Raw genomic sequence first — 23,463 nt, forward strand, 5'->3', positions numbered from 1 at the left:
TCAGAGGCTAGGAATACTACAGCGAGTAACTTATCTCCTGACTCCTCTATCACCAACTACAAGGCACAAGTCAGGAGTATGATGGAATGCTTCTCGCTTGCCTGGATGGTTGCAGATTCAACAACACTCAAGAAGTTTGACATCATTCAGGACAAAGTACTCTGCTTGATTGGCACCACATCCACAAGTATCCACTTCCTCCACCACCAAACCTCAATATCAGCAGTGTGTACTATCTACAAGATGCACTGCAGATAATCCTTAGACAGCACCTTCCAAAGCCATGATTGCTTCCATCTTGAATGATAAGGTCAGAAGATAGATGGGAACATCACCATCTGCAAGTTCCTTCCAAGCCATCCTGGACATATATCACCATTCTCTCATTGTCACTGTCTCAAGATATGAGAATTCCCTCTCTAATGGCATTGTGAGTCTACCTACAGTCGTTCAAGGTTGCAGCAAACTACCCCCACCTTCTCAAGGGCAACTAGCGACAGGCAATAAATGCTGGCCCAGCCAGGGATGCCCATGTCCCACAAGTGAATACAAAAATAAAAACAAATGCAATTGATCCAGTTAAGGTTACTGATAATCCCCACAACATTGATGGGAATTAATTGAAGCATTCCTGTTACTATCTCATATGAGAACAAATAACCCACAGAAAGCTGAGGGTAAAACATTAAACTCTTCACTAGTTCCTGTGCTCAGCTGCTCTCCCAAACAGATTGTTTTTTGACAGTGTGTACAATTCGTTTTGGATTTTTCTTTTGTATAAAAGGGGGAAATATTGGCAGAAATGCAATACCTTACTAATGTGCCTGCCTCACCTGTCATTGTCTTGAGAGCTCTAGCATGAGGCACTTATTGCAAATACAGGACAACCTCAAATATCTGAATGATACAGATGGGGAGTATTTTGTCCAGGTAATCAAATGTTCGCATAAGTTTACCCAAGCGATGGCACCTTGAGATCCTAAATTCAGATAATTGGTGTTTGGATAACTGAGATTGTACTATATCCATTTTGCAGCCTGTTCATCACAAGCATTGTACACAAGTACACACAAGTCTAATTTCCCGTGAGCTTTTAACATTGACTGCATTTGTCCTGATATCAGAAATGAGATTTAGTGATTAACAAAGTGACACAATGTTGATTGCTTTTCTAGCTAGTATGAAGCACTCTAAAGTCAGGTGTGTCAAAGCTTTTACACTATAATCCAACAAGCAATTCCAAGAACTAGTCGTGTGGGTTCCATATTAAGATAAACTTTTTTTATGTAGTCTGATGCACATGTGATTGCCAGATCCAGTGTTGACATTTATATTCTCAAAAATGGGAATCATTGTTTCCCATTGATATTTGTTTTGCCAGTACTTTTCTCTTCTCTTTTACTGAATGTTCTAACACATCACTGGGATATTGTTTTCAGACACTAGGCACCCTCCTCTACTACTATGATGTTTGAGCTTTCACAGTAAATTCAAAATTTATATGCAACTAAGCCAATTCAAATGTAGATACAAATTGGAGAATGTTAACCAGGTTACCTATTGACTATCATCTATTTTATATTGGTGCATTAAAACTGACGTCAACTTTCCAGAATATAATTCAGATTACAAATTGGGCCTGATTTTCCCTCTCCTTACTCCTGATGCATTTTACTTGTTATTTTTTGAGATGACTAATCTCTGAACATAGGTATTTATGATCTTTTTGGTCTGTATGGCTATCGTCCTACATCACGTAGAAGAGAGGAATAACATACTGGCATTATTTGAGGACTGGTTGACAGATAGAAAACTGACTAGGAATAAAGTCAAAAACACTGTGATTAGTGTTTGCAGCTGAAACAAGTCTAGGTGGCAAGGTAAGTAGAATGCAGAGATTTCAAGTGAATTCAGATGGGTTATGTGAGTAGACACAAAAATGGTAGGTGGCACTAGTGTAGAAAAATGTGGAATTATCTAGTTCACTAGGAAAACAGAAATTCTGAGTATTTCTTAAATTGTGAAATATTAGGTAGTATTGATGTCCAATGGGCCCTGTGTGTTTTTTTTCTCTCTCATAAAAGCTGACTCTCAGATGCAGTGGACAATCTGGAAGACAAACGACATGATGTCCTTTATTGCAAGACCTTGAGTAGAGGAGTAAATGTTTTGCTTCAAAGGCTAGTGAGACCACAGCTGGATTGTGTTGGCTATTGGTCTCCCTGTCAAAGAAGAAACATATTTGCTATCAAAAGTGTACAACAATGATTTGCCACTCAAATTACTGGGATGGGGGGATATATTCCTGAGTGATTGAGTTTGGGCTTATGTTTTGTAGTTAGAAAAATCTCATTGAATCATGAAAAGTTCATACAGGGCTTTATAGTATCTATGCAGAAATGATATTGCCCCCTCCCCCCCCGGCCTCAATGCGCGTGTGTGGAGAGAGAATCAGTCATGATCTAATTCCCAACATCCAGCCTCAGCAACTCTTCCTGTTCTAGCTATTACCTTTTGTAAAGTGACACTCCTGCAAGTATCTTACACTTGCCCTTCAGAATCCTAACCCTATGCTCACATCCTGCTGCAATGGCCTGTCTGAAAGGATTGGTCAGGTTCAGTTACTGTACCCCTTATCAATTGGCCCGACTGAATTTGGAATTGAAGTGTAACCCCTATCAATTTGCTGGAAAAGATCTCTAGCCGGCATCCAGCTACCTTGAGAGGAATCAGATAGAGTACAAAACTGTAATTAACAAATCATATATAAAAATAATTCTAACAGTGATATTCTCAGCATTCATTATTATGAGTCTCACAGCTGGTCTGCATTGCTTAAATGATTTGAGCTCCGACAAGTTGCAGCCAGTCAGCAATCCTGAGCAGCTGAGGAATGTAGAGCTTTTAGCACTTCAGATTACGTCTGTAGGGCCTTACTGACATTGCAACTGGAACAGCCATTCTTTACCTAATGCTTTAATTAAACCCATGTGGAAAAACTAGCTTTGTAGCTGTGATCTGTTGCCATATTCTGATTTGTCATAGCTTCAACCTGTCCACATATTCAGTTCCAAGTGGAATTGGCAAATACTTAACTGTAGTCACATGGCATGGCTCAGGAAACTGAAAGCTCGGCAGATGCAAAGCATCTTAGAATCCAATGGAAGATGTACAGTTGCAACAACTGAAGGTGATGACTAAAGTTGCTACTTCTAGTATTCCATTAAGATAACACCTTTCACAAGTTCAAGACTACATAGAACACTGCAAAACCTTCAGCCCTCAATGTTTTATCCTACTCTTAAGATCAAAATAACCTACATAACCCTTCATTTTACTATCCTCTGTGTGCCTATCTGAGTCGCTAAAATCTTCATAATGTATCTGACTCTACAGAATGATGGGTGCGTGGAATGCACTGCTAGTGGTGCTAGTAAAGAATCTATTCCTGAAATCTTCCCTAAACTGTCCACCAACCACCTTATGCTCACCCCAACAGCCATTTCCACCCTGGGAAAGTCTCTGGCTATCCACTCTATCTTCATCAATGTGTTTTGTCACATCCTCCAAGAACTCAATAAAAGCTACCCCCTCAAAGTCATGCTGACTGCCAAAAGGACTTTTCATATGTTTGAGTGGTAGTGATACAATAGTTTTAATTTAAAGCATAATCTCAATCCTATCTATTACTCTTGATCCCATTTAATTTTTTTTTCCACCTCTATCAATATTAGCTTTAAATGTGCTGGCAATAGAGGGTGCCTGGTGCTCGGCTAATGGTGTAGCAATAGGGAAGCAACCCTTGATGGGACAATTAAGTATCTATTAAAAAGGTGTACAATGGCTTTAAAGAACAGCAAAACTTGAGAACAGAATGCATTTTGGTCATGGCAGAGGTCACATCTTGCTTCAGTCCTGTAGCAGCTCATGGTACATGAAGATCATATATAAATGTAAGCTATATTAAAACAAGTTTCCACTTTCTACCTTATCCAAGGCATCACTAAATGTGTTATAGTATGGAGAAATATTAATTATGTAGAATTTTTAAAAATTCTAGATATAGTGCAAGTCAAAGAAATAGGAAAGCTAATATAGATAGGAGGCAGAAGATTACAGTACTATGACAATACAAAGTATCATGAAGTACCCAATTAACAGACTTTAGAACTTTACAATTCATAGAAAATGTACATTTGAGTTTAAAAAGTTAACATAGTACACACATCTGATAAAAAAAATTATACTTAGTTCTCAAAACACCAGAAGAACTGCCATTTAAATTATTCAACTTATGTCCAGTTATGTACAGAAAATTAATGCAAAGTCAAAACATATAAACTTAATGCTGACATTTATGGACCAAACATTTCCAGAGACATTCAACTATTTACATCTTCAACTTGTTTTCCCAATGCTGTCTTCAGTCTAGAGCCTAAAACAGAGGAGCATAGTTTCTTAAAAGTCAGTCAATAAAACCAACAAAAAGAACAATACAGGAATAATGAGCTGTTCTATACAGTTACCTATGAACAATTCAGGATTTGGTTTTGAATCTCTTCATACACTTGTTGGTAGATTTCCTCCTTTGATTTCATTCCATTCAGATACACTGAAAATTTTAAAATCAATATAGAGTTGAGTTATTTCCACTCAGCATGAAATTACAGTGAAAATATTCACGGAGTAAAGAACTGCAAGTAATCTAACTTTGTGGGGATCCCTGGGAACTCTACCAAACAGCCCAAGAGTTCTAGGCAATACAGCCAGTTTGGCAGCTCATTCATTCCAGTCCGAACAAGGGAAATAAAGCAGCTAAAAGACTTGTTTTGAAAATGCCCCTCAAGTATAAAACACCTGTCGATACTCACTGCCAAAACATTACAATTCAGCAACTAAAATTAATCTTCTCATTTGAGGCAATTTAAGCATTTGAATCAATTTTCATTTTGATACATGATAAAGATACCTACCAACATTAACATTGTTAGCCTCCATCTCTTTCTTGTGTTTCAAGTACATTGGCCACACATGTCCATCAAACAAACCAGGTGGATCAGGAACTGTATAATTCCTTGTACTAGGAAAAGAAAAGTCATTGTGGTAAGCTCAAAAAGAAAAGACAGAACTGTTTTGCTTACTCAGCTGTCTGGATTTTCTGGTTGACAGCTCGAGCTGCCATAGAATAATAATATTCACCTCCTTCTCCTTTTGCATTCTTCATATGGAAGGGATAAGAAATAACTGTGATCAAATATTTCATTCAACGGCCTGGAAGAGAAAACACCAGATGGTTAAAAAACAAATTGACAAGGTTAGTTTCAAATCAAGGTTGCCCAATAATTAATTACAAATAACTGAACATCACAAATCAACTCCTGCTTGTGATGAGCTAGACCAGAAATTAAGAACTTGGGCAATAATAAAGAGGTTATAAATGCCAATTATATGTGTGACAAAAGGAAATTTAAGTTTGTAGCCAAGGTCACAGACAGACAATGCAATGCACTTGCAACTTCAATGTCAAGCTCCAAATAAGTTCAGTTTTTAGCATCTGTTAGAAAGCCAAATGTTGCAGTTGGGTTTACTTTCAGGCACTGGCAACAAAATACTTTAATTCTTAAAACATACTGCAATGTTTTCCCAACATGTTGTACACTATATCAAAATTATTGAGTGTGATAAACCAGTAACCACCAATACTTCACACACCAAGACACTTCATGAAGGTAACCATGCTCTCCAATAGGCTTTCATTCCAGAATCCTACTGGTGAACAATTTGGGCAAGTGAACACAAAAAAACGTTCACAGCCTCCATTACATTTTACTGAAATCCTGGAGGTATCATGAAAGTTTTTCAAGGTACTTTATAAACCTTGCTTGCTCAGACTGAAATAGTGAGTTCCAGAAAACTGCACCTGTAGTTATACAAGAGGAACCCTTCCACTATCAAAATGTGCACTTCTTTCTCTGGATCGCTCAGCTCATCGGAGACAGGAGTGACGTTCACTCCATGCGATCGGGCAAACTTTACTGGGTTTTCAATCCAGGCGTTGACAGTGCTCATCATCGCCTCCATGTCGAGGGCTGTGATCACTGAAGGTCAAAAAAGAACCCAGCAGATTATCACAAGGACTAACACAAAAGGTTAAGTAAATGTCAACGTAGATCAGTTTAAAAAAAAGTCACTGCCTACAACCATTCTTACCATCCCATTGTTTAAATCCATCTTCCCCGACTTCTATTTGATCTGGTGGCTGAAATATAGTGATCATAAAAACATGGCTGCAAATATCCATTTATACATACAGATAGGGAATTAAATAATCAATCTTATGGCTACTCTCCCAAAGCCTCGATTTTTGCTGGTGTATGCTTCCAGTCAGCAGCTCTCCTGTACCTCAGATGCCATTTGTCACTTTAGGACTGAGGATTTCAGCACACTGTTACTTCCAATTACTATGCAGTCACCAGCAAAAGTCAGATAACAAACAGGAGTTAACAATTTCTAGACCACACCTTGTCAAATACCCACCCCCCAATCCAGGAGCGCCAGAGCCAATGTATGCTTCCTATTATTCCCTAGCTATATAGCACACCCAAGGAGTCAAGCCAGTGACTTCACTAGCCTCTTAGCTTAATACTCCAACCTATTTGTTACTGAGCCTTCAGGTACCAATCTTGAGATGTACTTTGATAAGTCGCTGGGTATTACTGACAGTTGATGACTTGTACCTTTGTTTCGATATCGGTAAATATTACCGAGTGGAATCAGAATTAAACTGCAACTAAATTCTCCCACTACTAGTGTCAAAAATTTCAACATACCTGACGGTTAAGACCTTTAACCAAGTGTGTAACAGCATCCCGCCCCAGATATTTTACTCTTTAGTACACAAGATAGGATTTTAGGTACAAGATGAATTAATTCCTCCTTAGAACTAATAAAAGCAAATAACATTTCGATACTTTGAAAAAGAAATTCAAAACATTGTACTCACCTTGTAAAAGTCATCCTGATGTACCACACAGCAGTTGGGTAAATTGTAGCGAATTTTGTTGGTCAAAGTGGTTTTTCCACCGTTGGTCACACTGAAAGTGTAAACAGAGACAAATTAACAGCAGGCGGAACTTCCCCAGAAGCGGCACGATTAGGGTACGTTGAGTAACTTCCGCAAAAGGATTAAGAGCTGAATTTTTAAAAAAAGGCGCCAGATTAGAGTTCGCACTCTCTCCTAGTATATTGAATGTTTAAAATACAACATTTTAAAATGAAAAAAATAAAATTAGAACATCACAAGTTAGCAGCTCCATAACCTTCCCAACGGAATTGTAATTTTGGTTTTATATGAAGGCTCCGCTAATCGACTATGTTTTAAAGTTCCTTGAAATTTAATGCATTGGTAAGTTCATTTGCTTAAACTTTGAGTTGATCATTAGACAATTTAATGACAAGACAAATGCTTACGATTTTTTTGAAACAATCATTTAAAGTGTTTTGCATAAAATAAATGTCATTAAAATATAAATATATTCATAAAATCAAATATTTATCCGTAGATTTATAGTAACTGTTACAAGCCAGTAGGCGGGATTTGGAAATTGGCGCCACTAGGATCGTAGTTTGAGCGGGAGAATCAAAACTCGACCAAGACACACTCGGGATACACGTACATGGTCCCCCTTCGAATACCAAATTAGTGACACGGCAACAGAGAGAGACAGAAAACCTTTCTTGGGAAAATCCAGAAAGAAGCAAGAAAAAAGCTAAGCTTAATTGGACTGAACTTGTCAAATTTCAACAGAGGAAATGAACTGCAATACAACGTTGCCTAACTTTTAGTGTTATACAATAACCTACTTTGTTATTACAAAGCAAACGGTAAAACTTACAAATTTAGGCTTAAAAAAAAAATCACTTGGCAAATATTCAACTGCATCCCCAAAATCCTCAGTATATTTTTTCCCCAATTAAAACGTTCAACTCTTGGATCACAAACATCAGACACAAACGTTTGCTCCAGGATTTCCAATTTCATCACAAACCTTTGTACCGCAAACGAAAATAAACCCGCTTCCTCAGCGCTGGTAACATTCTACAAGCTTTGTTACCTGCAATACTTACCCGCCGATACCTATAATGTATTTCATGTTGTTCCACAGTCCGCTCCAGCAGAGGATATTTGTTACTTTCACTGCTACTATTTCATTCACAAATCAGGTGCCACTTGCCCCTGTATTTATACTCTCCACAGACGCGTCATGACACGTCGCTGAGCTAGAGAGCAGGCGCTCTTGCACTGCAGCTGTCTGGCATCAGTCAACCCTTCCTCAAACCAATTATAGTCTGGAATCTTTCCTTTCCTAAATCAGTAAGAAGGTAGATATATTCCAGGGGCCCCTCCCCCTAAACCTCCTCCCGCTATCCGGATCACAGCAAGTTAAAGAGAATTTTAAACGGCATCAACCTACATAGTGTTATTTCACATTATTATGCATTTCTCTGATGCTAAACCTTCTCTTGCGTTCAATATGTTTTCAAAAGTGTCGGTTCTAAATCGTATTTTCACATTTGCTGTAGTTTAATGTGCTGCCAGGGAGTCTGAATGATGCCATGAGTTCGGAAAGAGAAGTTCAGTTCTGCTTGGAATATAGCTGAACTCTGTCTCTGAGGAGCTGGTCACGCTTTACGGAAGGTTTATATCGGTCTTGCCTCAATGTCTAAATGAGAAGGGTTTTATTCAGTCTCCAGAATCCAGAAACTGGAGCACATCATTTAGGTTCACGATCCATTGCAGTGCTGCACTGTCAGAGGTGCAATATTTCTATTGCAATGTTAAGCCGACGCAACGTATATTCTCCAGAAAATTTGACAAGAAACAGAGGAATTCTTCTGGTGCTCATGCTAATATTTATCCCCTTGTACACACAGTTTTATCTCATTGCTTTTCTCCCCCGATATCTCATTAATTCCAGGACTTGCAAATAATTAGGAGTAGGTGCAGACTATTTAGCCTCTCGTAATTTTGTTTTTAAATCAACCTGTTCAGAGATATCCTCTGAGGAGGTTGGTCTTAAACCCAGAGGTAGGAACCACAACAGCGCCTATCATTTAGCCTCTGTACTCTGCTCTACCATTTAATAAATTTATGGCTAATTTGATTGTGGGTAAAACTTCACATTCCTCTTTAGCCTGATAGCGTTTGAGTGTTACCTCATGAGGTACCTCACTTACATTGTCAGTCATGCATCTACCTACCCGTGTGCTAAAGGTATTCCATAAGCCCACCTCTGCTGATCTCAGGCAGAATTGCAAACAGTCACCCCCTCGAAGTGGGAAAAATTCTTCTTCATCTCATCTTATGGTCCTGCTCCACAGCCACCTGATGAAGGAGCAGCACCCTGAAAGCTAGTAGTTCCAAATAAATCTGTTGGACTATAACCTGGTGTTGTGTGATTTTTAACATTTAGAATAAGGGTCTCCCGCCCAACCCAATGACCCTAAGGTCTTATTTCACCCACAGACAGCAAACTTCCTTTCAACGTCCATCCTGTTAAATCTCAAGACCCTGTCTGTTTCAACAAAATCGCCTCAATCTTCTAACCTCCAGTGGATTCAAGTCTAGTGTCTGTTCAATCTTTTCTCATGTGGTAACACTCATACATAACCCCAAGCCAGATATCAGTTGAGTCAACCATCTCTGAACTGCTTTGAATGCATTTACATCATATCTTGAATAAGAACTCCAAACTGAACATGTGGCCTAACCCAACATTCTATGCCCCTACAGCAAAACATCCTCATTCTGTACTCCATTCCCCATGCAATAAGTAACATTCAATTTGCCTTCCTAATCACTTGTATTTGGGTACTAACATTTTGTGATTCATGGACCAGCACATCTTGACCCCTTTGAGTTCTGCAATTCCGTTCTATTTAAATAAAGTTTTGCCTTTCCCTTTTAACAACGCAGATAACTTCACATTTTTCCACATTACACTCTATCTGACAAGTTCTTACCCAGTCATTATATTTCTTTGCAGACTCAATGACCTCCTTACAGCTTACTTTCCTACCTAACTTTATATCATCAGCAAATTGAGCAAACATAAATTCTGACCCTTCAGTCAAGTCAACTATATAGAATGGATTCTAAATAGTTGAGGCTTTGGCACACTATTCATCACATCTTTCCAACCTGAAAAATGATCATGTATGTACACACTTTGCTTCTCATGAGCCAACCAGTTCTCTATCCATGCTAATATGTTGCTATTGACATTATGAACATTTAGTTTTCATAGCAACCTTGTCAAAAATTTTTTTGGGAAATCCAAGTCCAGCACTTTCCCTTGTTCCCCTTTATTTACAAAACTTGTTAGTTCCTAAAATAATACGTGTAAAATAGTCAAATATAATTTCCCTTTCACAAAATCATATTGAATTTGCCTAATTGCCTTAAGATTTTCTATGTGTCTTGCTTTAACCTCCTTAACAATAGATTCCAACATAATTCTGTTTGCAGATTGGCTGCTACTTTTCCCTACATTACAAAGTGAATTTGTTACATCAGCTATGAAGCATTTTGAAAAGTTCTGATGTCCTAAAATATGCTATACAAGTACATGTTCATCCTGTTCTTATCGCTTTATACAAGGACAGGTTGCAGCAACCCATAGAGGGCAGTTGAGGCTGGGTCTTTATGTACATATTGTAGTGATTGTAATGAGGTCAGCCATCCAGAGAGGCTAATGTGCCTTTGTTTAAGAAGGGAAATAAAGAGAAGGCTGGGAACTATAAACCTGTGATTCTGACTTTGTGGTGGGTAAGTTGTTGGTAGTGATTCTGAAAGATAGAATTTATATGCATTTGGAGAGGCAAAGAATGATTCGGGATAGCATCGCTTTGTGCAAGGGAAATTGTGTGTCACAAACTTAATTTATTCTTTTGAGGAAGTGACCAAGAAGATTGACGAGGGTAGAGCAGTAGACATTGTTTACTTGGACTTTAGTAAAGTCTTTGACAAAGCTCCACATGGTAGACTAATTAGTAAAGTTAGATCACATGAGATTCAGGGTGAGCTTGTCAACTGGATACAGAATTGGCTTAATGGCAGGAGACAGAGAGTAATGATGGACGGTTTGTTTTTCGGACTGAAGGCCTGTGACCAGGGAAGGGTTAGCAGTGAGTTCAATTTTGTTGTGCCATAAGGTGACACACACTCAAGTTATCTGAAATATGCCTGGATGGATCTACCATGAGCTTCTCTGGCAGCAAAGTGAGCAGTTGCAGGCAGCCGGGACACTTCAGCTTTCCTCATTCCCCATCTCCTCTAAAGATGCGGAATGGGCCCTCACCTTCCTATTTCTGCAGCTCTACTCCTCTCTGCAGCACCAAACTGTGAATGGTACAGCAGACCTCTACTGTCCTGTACACTCATGCTTGTACAGACTTCAGGATGATCACGGATCTGTCCAGGCACACGATTTGTGTTAGGGTTAAGGAACTAACTTCTTCTCTCAATGAACTTGTGCTCTGGTGGCTTCAGTAATAACATTCTCCTGCATCAACTTTAGAGGCAAATCACTTGTGCTATTAGCCATATCCTTAGGATGTGGATCATTCAGGAGTCACTGATTGAACTTGCATGGACCTACAGGAATGTAACTGGTACAAGATGAAAGCATCATGGTAGTTTTTACGATATCTAGCACCGGTGTGATTACAAACTGGAATAAGGAGTTATTGTAAGATACGCAAATGTGACATCGTCTTAGGAAGTGATGTGATGTTACATGACATTATCATGCGCTTTTTTCTCTTGCAGGCTCATAACAAGGTAAAGCCCCAACTTGTTGCTATAATTTGTGTTCTTAAATAAAACTTCATAAAACTTAAAACTAAATAAAACTTAGAATGTTTTTCACTTTACCTCAGCAGTATCAAAAGAGATTAACAGCACAATGAGACCGAGAAAATCATAAGGGAACAAACAACTAAAAATATTATACAAAGCAGGTGAACATTGACGGAGTGGAATCTCTTCTGATCATCATAGACTGCTGGTGGATCTCAGGGCCAGGGACAGACATCACAGGCCCTGAACTTGCTGCCAGGCCCCATGCTGACCAGAGCACAGGGCCCCTAGAGTCTAGGCCATGGATATTGGGTATTAATGTAGCCCTTGTCCAAGGTCCTGGTGCATCTGAGGCTGCCTTGATTTCCAAATACGCAGCCTCTGACTGAAGTGAATATAAGTGGTGTCTCCAGTAAATATGGTGTGAGATATGTCAGGGAGAGAAGAATGTCAATTCCTGCAGATGTCATCAGCTATCCCTGGATGAAGGTGGAGGTGAAGAAACTTGGACAGTCACTGACTGACAATGCATTCTGGCTTGTTTTCCTCGGCAAAGGGGACTAGTTTCAGGAGACTTCAGATTGCAGCAAAGACCACATGAAAGCAAGAGCCTCCACAAGCACCATTGCTCCATCGTGTTGTGAAAGCTGATCTTTTCAGTGCATATTTTGTGCTTTCACCCTTATTTGAGCTAAAATTCTGTTTTCATCCTCCTGTCCTGTGGAGAGGTATCTAGCTGAGGAGCCGAATGCTCCAACTCGGTTTGTTTGTGTCACAGGCTCTCTTGTTGCTGACCAAAGGTCTACACTGGAGCTGCATTTGCACCAGTGAAGCCTGACAACAGGCAAATGCAGATCAAGGTGGGTATAAAATAAGAGAAAGGACTTACAAAATGTTGGAATAGCTAGAGCGGGTTCTGAAAAGAAAAGTCAGATCGGACTTGAAACATTAACTCTATTTTTCTCTCTTCACAGGTACTGCTAGATCTGCTGAGTTTCTCCAGTACTTTCAGTTTTCATGCAAACCTGCCAGGCAATGAAGCAGCTATGTAGTTTTAGTTTTAAAGACTTTCCAAGAAGCTAATTTCCTGGAACTGTGTGGGGTACTTTTCAGAGAGTCGGTGTGAACTTGTTGGGCCAAATGGCCTATTCCCACACTGTAGGGATTCTATGATTCTATGAACAATAAATTCTCTCAGAGTTCTTACCTTCTTGAACCCTGTGGGTTTCATATTACTTGGGAAACCTGTGCACTGGCTGTTACAGTCAAAATTAATTGTCTCTTAGTATATTTCAGTTGGAGACTGATTAACTCCAAATGGATTTTCTGTTGTTATGACATGGGGTAAACCTTCCCCCCCCCCCCCCCACTCCACTCCTGCTAATTTAAACCTGAAACACAGAAATGATTTAACCCAAGCTGTAATCTATTAAAATTGGAGAGACCAACAACTATCCCAAAGATCACTATTTAAAGTAAAAATTAACAACTTTTTTTTTAAAGTCCAACAGAGAATAATTAGCTAACAACTATTTACAACTCTTTTCTCTAACCTATCTTTTACTTTCCCTTCTATAACACTGGTCCAATTAAATCCGCCGATTAAGATTTACCAAAAAATTCAAATTTCAAAACTAGCTAGCTATTGAACCTTCTATTTGTATCTTTCTCTGACTTCTTTTCTTCTTCTTAGGGTTTCTGTTGGTAGATAAAGGTATCTTTAAGAGAGCTATTCTGTAGACAGTCTATATATTTTGGTTGCTTGGCAATTCTCCCCCAACTGTTCAATTTTTCCTGGTCATATAGCCTAAAGCATCGGATTGTTTTATTGGTTTTAATATTGTCAAAATACCAAATTCAAACTTGTTTGGGAGTTTAGTATCTTGAGGCAAATTTAAGCTGATGGGCCAAATTTGCATTTGTTTTGTCTCAAAGCAACCCAGGTATTGCCAGTTGCTGGATCAAATGTTACATTGTAAATTCTCCAGTACTCTGTGTGCTTTCTAAGTCCTTCAACTCTCTTAAAGGTACCGTACCCTTTACACCTTCAAAACACTGTGCACCTTCATGTACAATTCCTCAAAATCACGCAATGAGATTACATGAGATATGGTACCGACAATTGTGTTTTCAAGAAGCTGTAGTTTATGGAGCATGAGAACATTAGGATAATGAATGAGGTTTGGCAAAGGTTTGGATAAAGATTTCAGCAGCCATTCATGAGAGATGGAGGATATTACAGAGGTGAAGTTGGTAGTTTTTGTGATGGAGAGTATTTGAGATCAGAAGCTTAGCTTGGGTTTAGACAGTGACCAGAGAGAGATTGCTGTGGTGATGAGGGTGCAGAGCCTGTGCTAGAAGTCGAGGACAAAAGCACTCATCTTCCTAATCTTGAAATGGAGAAACTCACGGGTCTTGATGGTGTGGGTCAATGAAGGAATCTTGATTGAGACATGGGGAGAATCCCCTACAAACAGAGGGGAAACGATAGCCTAGTAGTGTTATCACTGGATTGTTAATCCAGAGGCCCAGGTAATGTTCTGTGGAACCAGGTTCCAATCCTACCACAGCAGATGGTGGAATTTGAATTCAATACAAATCAGGAATTAAGAGCTTAATGATGATCACGTATCCATTCTTGATTGTTGGAAAAACCTAGATGGTTCAATAATAGCCTTTATGGAAGGAATCCTTACGATGTCTGGCCTACATGTGACTCCAGACCCATAGCAATATGGTTGACAATTAGGGATAGGCAACACCAGAGACGCCTAGAGCCTGTGAATGACCAACAAAAATCAAAGAGATTTTGAAAAGAGCTCATCCAAAACACAGCACTTTCAACAATGTACAATATGGCACAGATTTCCTAGATTTCCTACATTCACCAAAAGTGCAATTCAGTGTATGCTTATTCTCAATATTCTCCTGTGTTTTCCATGGGAGAAAGTGAGCACTGCAGATGCTGGAGATCAGAGTCAAGGGTGTGGTGCTGGAAATGAGCACCACATTCTCGAATTCTATACTTGCCATGCATCACTCGCTACTGTATCTCTACTCTGTATCCCTCCCCGTGCCAAATGAGTTTAAATACCCACCAATCACACAAACCTACCCTCCCCACAAGGATGGTGCTCCCCTTCTGCAGAAATAATCCCAGTTCTCCAAGAATCAGAAAACCTTTCCTCATGCTCCAACTCTTCAGCCACACAACCATGTGTTCTATCCATCTATTCCTACACTTACTACAACCTTTGAGGTGCTCTTTTCAATTTGCTTCCTAGTTCTCTAAATTCTTGTGGTTGGACCGCACTTACCTTCTACTTCTGTGCTGGCTTCAGTGTGAGCTATAATCTGTGACTGTTCTCCACACTCCCTCTACAGCTATTCAGTGACATCCCTAGATGGTGGAGGCAGGAACCATCACTGCTTAATCCCAGATTTCGAAATTGTGGGCAGGAGTTTTTCAGAATACACAATCAGGCACAAATGGTGTCAGAGGTCCAGACCATGTAGGAAACAGTCACACAAAGTGATTTCCCTGCGGGGAGGTGATCAATCAATGGCCAGAGGGTGAACTCTCCATCCTCAGGCTTTTGAAGCTGGAGGGCCTATCAGATGCCATTCCACCAGGAAAGCACATGAGGAAGCAGAAGGTGTGAGGGAGAGGATGCTTTCAAATGGAAGCACTGTCTTTCAAACTATGTTACATAATGCATACATTTTAAACATGCCATTGGCAGTGAGGCTGCTGCTGTGGGTTATGGGTAGGTGGGGTGTTTCCATAAGGTACTCTGTGGTTGCTGCTGTAGGAAGGAGAGGTTCTAGTCCTGTCTGGAGTGCTGTCCCTGTCTCCCTCCTCCTCAGTTTGCCATTGGGATTCTGCCTCCAGGCAACTAAACCGGACCCTGCTGCCCCTGGGCCTTTTGAAAATCCCAGTTAGTTGTTGTTAACAGGCCTTACTTTATTTTACTTCCTTCAGGTCTACACGGGACAATGGGCAGCAAGACTCCATCACCAGCCCACTTAAATTTCATTCGTTCCGGCCCCGGCGGTGTCTGCTCTTAAAGGTGCTCCTTAAAAACATTTCACCAGGTCTTCTTTATCAATCCTATCTTCTTTTTCCATCTGGTAGCATCCCCATTCTACTGCTGGTGAGGGTTACAACCAAGAGATGAAATGCATGTCATAGAATCCCTACAGTGTGGAAACAGGCCATTCAGCCTATCATGTCCATACTAATACTCTGAAAGGCATCCCACCCAGACCCATCCTATCTTCGTAACCCTACATTTCTCATGGCTAATCCACCTAACTATGGGAAATTTAACATTGCCAATTCATCTAACCTGTCCATGTTTGGACGGGGGGAGGAGACTTGAGCACCCAGAGGAACCCCACAGAAACACTGGGAGAATATGCAAATACCACACAGACAGGGTGGAATTGAATCTGGGTCCCTGGAGTTGTGAGGCAGCAATGCTAACCACTGAGCCACTGTGCTGCCCCTGCTAGTCCTGCAACTTTCAGCCATCTCTTTAGCATGACATCCAAAGGAACCTTTGACCAGGCCTTAGTTGGTGATATTGTCTCTCCAAGTGATACCCAGGATCTTATATAGGTAAGGATGGTGGGAGGTATCCATCTTAAAACATAAGAACATGAGAACCAGGAGCAGGAGTAGGCAATTTAGCCCTTCAAGGCTGCTCTGCCATTTATTATGATCATTGGCCAATATCAGCTTCGCCTTAACTCCACTTTCCTGCCCACTGGCTATAATCCTTAAACCCATTACTAATTTTAAAACTGTCTATCATCCTTAAATTTACTCAATGTCCCAGCATCCACCATTCTCTGGAATAGTAAATTCCAAGAACATTTTGAGAAGTAATGTCTCCTCATTTCTGACAGCAATCGATGCCCACATGATGTGGCTTCAATAGGTCGTCAATTAGCTTAATCAGTAGCCCTGCTGCTTCCCAATCCCATCTTTGGGAAAGTGGTAGAGGGGTTGGGTGGAGCAGGCGAACTGGCGTAAGCATGTGGAGCCATATTTAACATCTGCCTGATCCCATTTCCTGGAGGGGTGACTCAGATACCAGCTTAGGGTGTTCATTCTGATAGCTGTGTCGCATTTTCAAGCACCCCGATGCTAAATTCAAAAGATTGAGCTGGATAAAAAGATAAATGAAGTTCCTGTGATGTCATTTGTGAGTTTTGTGAATAATCTGTGTGGTGGAGTGAGGATTTTCCAGTCTATAAATATCAAGGCTCCAACAACACTTAGTCTACAAATGAATTAATTTGTTGGTCTGAGGTATCCATGGGTACTGAACCATATTGACCAGGTCTGTGCTGAATTGGTTGGGTATTGGCAGGAACTTTGCAAATAAATCCAGCATATATCTGTGAGAAAGGACAAGGAAGCTCAGTACCTACAGTGGCAGACCTCCACTATTTTGGGGCTTGGACCTCTTTAGTATGCCATGGCAAACTCCTGTTGCTCCTAGTTTCTCCTTGCTGGTTCTTGGAAGGCAGGGAAGCATCCAGCTTCTACTAAAGAGTCAGTGGGCAGATTGGGTTCGAGGCAGGGAGGGTGTTGGAGGAAATCCCAGAGTTGGCAGTGGTCGGTATTTCTGAGGGCTCAGGAGGAGCGCTCCTACCTCTCCAGCTGCCACCAAATGATAAGTACAAGTCGACCAAACTGCCTCCTAAAGCACATTGGTTAATCTGGTGAAGATCTAGTACAAATATAAAGACAACATATGTTGTACCTGGAAATTACAAATCAATAATAGGAATTCATTTACATATATAAGTAACTTTTATCTGTCTCAGACAACAGAAACACGCCAGATGTTGCTTCGTGTCCTTTGGCCACAGTTTCTACAATTTCCTAATTTTTGATTTCTGGTCTCTTCTTTGGATGAGAAATAACTTGTCAGTAGCTGATAATTATGAGAAGGATCCTTCATTAGACATAGGAGCAGAAGTAGGCCATTCAGCCCATCTTATTAGCTCTGCTAGTCAATGGCTGACCTGATAATCTTCAACTTCATTTTCAGCCTTTTCCCCATAATCCTTGATTCCCTTACTGATTAAAAATTTGTCTGTCTGAGTCTTGAACATAAGTAATGACCCAGCCTTGACAGTCATCTCTGGTAAAAAAAATCCACAGGTTCACTCACCTCTGTCTGAAAATGTTTTTAATTGAATTCATATTTCATCAACTGCCCTGCTGGGATTTGAATATCCATTCCCAGAATATTAGAACCTGAGATGCTACATTACAAGGCTAAAACCATTATTTTTAACTCTATCAAAGGGCATGATGGTTTTTACAACAATTAACAGTGGTTACATGGTCAGGATTGGACTAGAGTTTGATCAGATTCAAATTGCACCATCAGATTCAAATTTGAACAAGTCCCCACAACATTAGCCTGGTGTTCTAGATTACTAGTCCTGTGACATTACAACTCTGCCTCTACCTCCTCTTAATCATTGATTTATTAACATCCATGGACCATCAGATGCAATCCTGCTTAATCTTGGATTAAATGTGACCTGTTGGTTTATGCACTTCAGAAGATGAGAACAATAATTGGGATATTTTTGTTACATTCAACTTTTCTTCTTATATGTTAAATTCTGTTAAGTGCTATTTTAGTCAGCTGTATTAAGCATTGTTTTGATCAAAGGAAGGAAAGAGTTGCATTTATATAGCAGCTTTCACATTCACAGGATGCCCCAAAATTCTTTACAGCCAATAAAATACTTTTGCAATGTAGTCATTGTTGTAATGTAACAGCAGCCAAATAAACAATGAATATACTGGTGATATAGGATTGAAATCAAAACTGAGCAATGCAGGGGTGATGCAAAATGCTTATCAATTATAATGTTACTCATGACTGTTAGAATAGCTGGTCCACAGAAAATAAACTCCATGGTTAACTAGCAAATTCTAAATGGCTAATGTCACTGTGCGGCCTGGCTCAAAGCTTTGCAGACCATAAAAATTTCCATGTTCATTCCCTTATGTGAGCCTGCTGTTACTGATATCAGCTGGTGGCCACAATTAAACTCACCATTCCAACAAAAATACGCTGGGTGTTGGTAAAACCAGCCAATGTCATCAAACAAGTGAAGGTGCTTTTTATTATTCCCAATGGCTCGTTCCTTTTCATCACTACAATGTGATTGTAACCACAATCCACTATCATGACAAAGACGGGAAGGATTGCTAACATGGAATGGGTTTACTAATAAGCAGACGTTCAAACATTAAACTTCACAACAATTCTAAAATCCCTCCATTCAGGAAACTGCTGCACAGCCAGCTAAAGGCCAAATCCTGACTCAGAGCTTTTTCTCATAGGTCATGAATCAATCATGTGCAATGACTCAAATTCCCAATCTGGGATTGTCCCTGGAACTTTGATGTGTCATTAACAGTTTGCCTGTGCATGGAATTAAAACCTAAAGGTCTGTTGAAATGGGTTCAACATTCTGTTTATATGTCACATAGTTTTATAAAGTCATTTAATATTTGGATAATAATTGGACTTTGGAGATTTGCTAAAATTACTAATGTTAAAAAAAGTCGCTTCTTAACTAAAACCCCAGATATGCATCAAGAGGAATAAGAGAAAATAAGCAGAATCATTTCTGTTTTTCTTAAAGCCTTTCCCTTGTGGCTGACTCTTTAAATACCCAGCCTGGTAGAGAACAGTCCAGTCCAGATTTGATTCCTGAGGCTGAACTTTCACACCCTCTTGGGCCTGGAGATGGAGGGGTTGCCATTTTTGCCAAGACAGACTCAGATCCTGGAAGAGCTACCCGCTCCCGTGAGATGGACAGCCAATTTGGCTCAATGGCTTTCTCCAATTGGTTTGTGATTTCCCAGCAAGGGCTCTTCTGACACAGTGATAGTGTCTCCAACTTTGAGCAAGATTTTTGTGGGTTCAAGTCCCCAATGCTCCAAATCTGTATTATAACATGATTATAAATATTTATAAATATATATTGCTTGGAGTTCTACACCCATGGAGAGAAAGTGAGGACTGCAGATGTTGGAGAGTCAGAGTCAAAAAGTGTGGTGCTTTAAAAGCACAGCAGGTCAGGCAGCATCCGAGGAGCAGGAGAGTCGATGTTTCAGGCATAAGCCCTTCATCAGGAATGTGATGATAGTTTGATGATGGGAGGTAAGGTCGTGGTTGAGAGGCCAGTAGGAGGAGGTGTCCATGAGTTGGCGCCTGGCTACAGCGATGTAGAGGTCGATAAGCCAAACATCCATTTCACCTCCCGCCCCCCCCCCCCCCCCCCACCCCCCACCCCCAAACCTTGTCCACTGGCTTAGTAGTGAGCTTGGGGTTGGAGTGGAGAGAGCGGAAGGCTGTGCTTTGCAAGGCTGAGAGGTTGGAGTGGGTGAGAGGGGTGGACAGGTTGAAGCAGTCAATGTTACAGCAGTAGCTAGAGCTGAAGAGATCGAGGGCAGGTAAGGGACCAGTATGGAGTGTCCAAAAGAAGGGAGTATGTTTGAGGCGGGAGAAGGGGTCTTTGGAGATTGGGTGGGAGTCGTGATTTGAAAAGTAAGCACGGAGGTGGAGGTGGCAGAAGAAACATTTGATGTCACAATGCATATGGAATTCGTTGACCTGGGAGCATCGTGGGATGAAGACCTTTATTGAGGACTGATCATTCATCCTCAATGAGGGGGAGGTCTGAGGGGGCTGGTAAAATCCCGGCTGGGCTAGGGGGTGGGGCATGATGTAGAGCTGGAGTTTGGAGTTGGGGGGCAGAGACTGTCCCTGGAGTGGGAGCTGTCATTTGATCATTGGTGACATTACCAGAGGAAGTGATGTAAACGCTGGTGATCAGGGGAGTTGAAGCGGTGCATTCGGTGGCACCCGCGGGGGCAGAAGTGATGTTCCTGGTGGCATTTGCAGAAGCAATGTTGTGGTCGTCGCTGCAGAGGTGATATGGTAGGCGGAGTTTCGGTGAGTGATGTTAGCAGGGGGTGGAAGTGGCAAATTCGGCAGCAACTGCAGGGATGGAAGTGGTTTCTATGGTGGCAGAAGCAATGCTTTCAGTGGTGTCTGCAGGGGCAGCATTATCGTCACTGGTATTCCAGTGAGTGACGTCAGTGGGGGCAGAAGTGACGTAGACAGTGTCAATCACAGGGGTGGAAGTGATGGACCGGGCTGCTTTGGTGGAGGTTTCAGCGGCGGAAGTTTCAGGGACAATCATGGAAGTGGTGATCCTGGCATCAATCGTGGAAGCGGTATTGTCAGTGGTGGCTGCAATCAATTTGGCAGCAGGGGTGGAAGTGACGTCAGTCGTGGCTGGAGCAGCCACGTGGCTAATGGCATTTGACCTATTCCGGAGGTCGGAGGAAGAGTCTAGAATGGTCTAGGAATCCCAGGTTTGGAGATAAGTATGCAAGAGGTTGGGGTACTTACGTTCCTTGATGTCCAATAAGGTGGAGGAAAAGCATTTGTTGATTGTGAGGATCATTCTCAGGATGAAGAACAACAGAGGTCCTGGGAGAGTGTGGCGCTGAACTGGGGCAGGGCTAACTGCAGGGACTGTAGGTGGCAGCACATGGCTGCAAGCGCATAGCGGAGTATCTGACGGGAGAACTGTTTCTGGAGGCTTTGGATTTGCTGTAGGTCAGGTCCAAATTGAGACGGTTTGAATGTTGTCTGGAGTCCCATGGGGATTGCGTAGGCAGGTGCTAAGGAAGGAGACGTGGCTTTAGGAGCAAGTTTGCTTCAGGTTGAAGTGCTTCTGGGCAGAGGAGATGACCTGGGTGGGGGGGGTGCAGTCAGAGAGAGAGACTCACTGAGATCCTTATGGAGGGAGGAGGAGAACTTCTTCAGGGCAGGCATCATTGAAAGAGACTTCGCAGTAAAGTTTACAGTGACTGAGAGAAACTGTGGCACTGGAAAAGCACAGTAGGTCAGGCATCATCGGAAGACCAGGAGAGTCAATGTTTCGGGCACAAGACCTTCATCAGGAATGTGGCCGACAGGAAGGTCGACACCCCCTGGCAAGTTGATAGGGAGAGGGGGACAGTGCTCCAAGCAGTCAAAGGCCATTCTACTAAAGGATGTCCAGTGATGTCCTGGATCCATTCTTTTTCACATTAAACGTTTTACAAAGTTTCTTACCCTTACTGCGGCCTGTTGCTCCATTCAAACAGGAAGGCAGCTCACCAACCATGTCATCCCTCCCAGCATCATTAAATGGTCAGGGAATCTGTCTGACTCTGTGCCCACTGAAGGGGCATCTCCTTGAAAATTTTATAAAGACTGTCTCAGCTGAAACATTTGGCCATTGTTTAAGGCAATGGAGAAGGTTAAAAATAATCAACAGGCCCACCCAGTCTTGAGTGCTATCCAGTGCCACCTGCTTGAAAATACTCATGCAGGCTATTTCTCTCTCTTCAATGTTCTCCCCTTTTCAGTAGAGCACCTTGATTCTTAATAGTTTCCTTGGAAAACACCAATTCTATTCTTCCACAGCATCTTCACTTTTCAGTTGGGATCTCAATGGATAGTAATTGAGAGCCAGATAATTATTTGAATTTGGCTCACTGGATACCAATTGAGAGTGAAAGATTCGGCTGATTTCTGCCGTATCTAGTCGAAGAGATGGGAGGGAAATTGATGTGGCATTTGGGTTGTGCTCCTCCAAATATGGTCTCTCATCAATCCCCTGCCTTCTCTCCCCCAGCTTTGGTAGCTGCATTGTCAGCTGTCTGGGTTCTAAGCTCTGAAATTCCTTCCCTAAACCTCTTGTCTGTCCAGCTCTTACATCAAGACCTTCCTTAAACCTAGATGTTATTCGCCTGAAGTATCTCCTTCATCATTTTGGTGTTGGTTTTCACCTGATTGCACTCCATGAAGGTTATGTCATGTGGACCAACAGCATATTAATGGGGTATAATCTAACTGAGTTGTTGGAGGAATTCCCTGTGTATGTTTAATAGATCACTGTGGTATGTGTCCTATGCAAGCTGCTGCTTGATGACTGTGCCTTGTATTTTCTTTCCATGTGTGGTCGTGACGCAAGTGCACATGGATAAGGACACTTGACGCTGCTGGAAACCTGAGCTTAGGATGAGTCACTAGAGTGCAGCAGAAGCGCCCCTGTCATCTTAGCAACCACAGCAGCTTCAAGCCAACCTTAGTACAGCAGGGCCTCCCATTCCCATGTCAAGAGACTGGGTATTTTTTATTTGCACCATGAAACAGTGTGACTTGATGTAAGGAACGAGGATTTGGATAAACACTTCCGCTTTATTCAACTCAAGGGCTTATCTTTTGTGTGTAAAACTACTGGCCCTTTATATGAAAAGTTTCTTTACCCAAAAGATCTAGAAGCTTCTTCAGGATCATAGCAAGAAAATATAAACAGGAAAGCCCCTCTGCATGGTAGGATCTGACCAGTGGTTTGCTGCGTACTCTCCATCAATCCAATTTTCCTCAATCCTGCAATAAAGTCATAGTGTCACAGAATTGTACAGTAAGTTGCAAGATGACACCAACATTGGAGGTGTAGTGGACACGAAGAAATGTTACCTCGGAGTACAACAG

At 41.3% G+C, this 23,463-nt stretch overlaps 1 protein-coding gene and 1 pseudogene across 2 annotated transcripts; one reads left to right on the top strand and one right to left on the bottom strand.

Annotated features, from left to right (window-relative positions):
* Nucleotides 1-23,463, top strand: part of LOC140494564 (beta-1,3-galactosyl-O-glycosyl-glycoprotein beta-1,6-N-acetylglucosaminyltransferase 3-like) — a 90,780-nt pseudogene that overhangs the window by 21,260 nt on the left and 46,057 nt on the right.
* mibp (muscle-specific beta 1 integrin binding protein) lies at nucleotides 1,260-8,267 on the bottom strand. 2 transcript variants are annotated; one of them, XM_072593883.1, is made up of 8 exons: nucleotides 8,128-8,267; nucleotides 7,004-7,094; nucleotides 6,211-6,259; nucleotides 5,921-6,098; nucleotides 5,200-5,271; nucleotides 4,974-5,080; nucleotides 4,527-4,612; nucleotides 1,260-4,435 (listed from the first exon to the last, which is right to left on the bottom strand). In XM_072593883.1, the coding sequence occupies exons 1-7, from the start codon at nucleotides 8,151-8,153 to the stop codon at nucleotides 4,527-4,529; spliced, it is 609 nt and encodes a 202-aa protein (XP_072449984.1). In that variant the 5' UTR covers nucleotides 8,154-8,267; the 3' UTR covers nucleotides 1,260-4,435. The 2 variants fall into 2 exon arrangements, with proteins under 2 accessions (XP_072449984.1, XP_072449985.1); XM_072593884.1 differs by lacking the exons at nucleotides 6,211-6,259; nucleotides 8,128-8,267 and having other exon boundaries at nucleotides 7,004-7,100.

The sequence above is a fragment of the Chiloscyllium punctatum genome, chromosome 24 (assembly GCF_047496795.1).
Source record: "Chiloscyllium punctatum isolate Juve2018m chromosome 24, sChiPun1.3, whole genome shotgun sequence".
In the NCBI taxonomy this organism is placed as follows: Eukaryota; Metazoa; Chordata; class Chondrichthyes; order Orectolobiformes; family Hemiscylliidae; genus Chiloscyllium; species Chiloscyllium punctatum.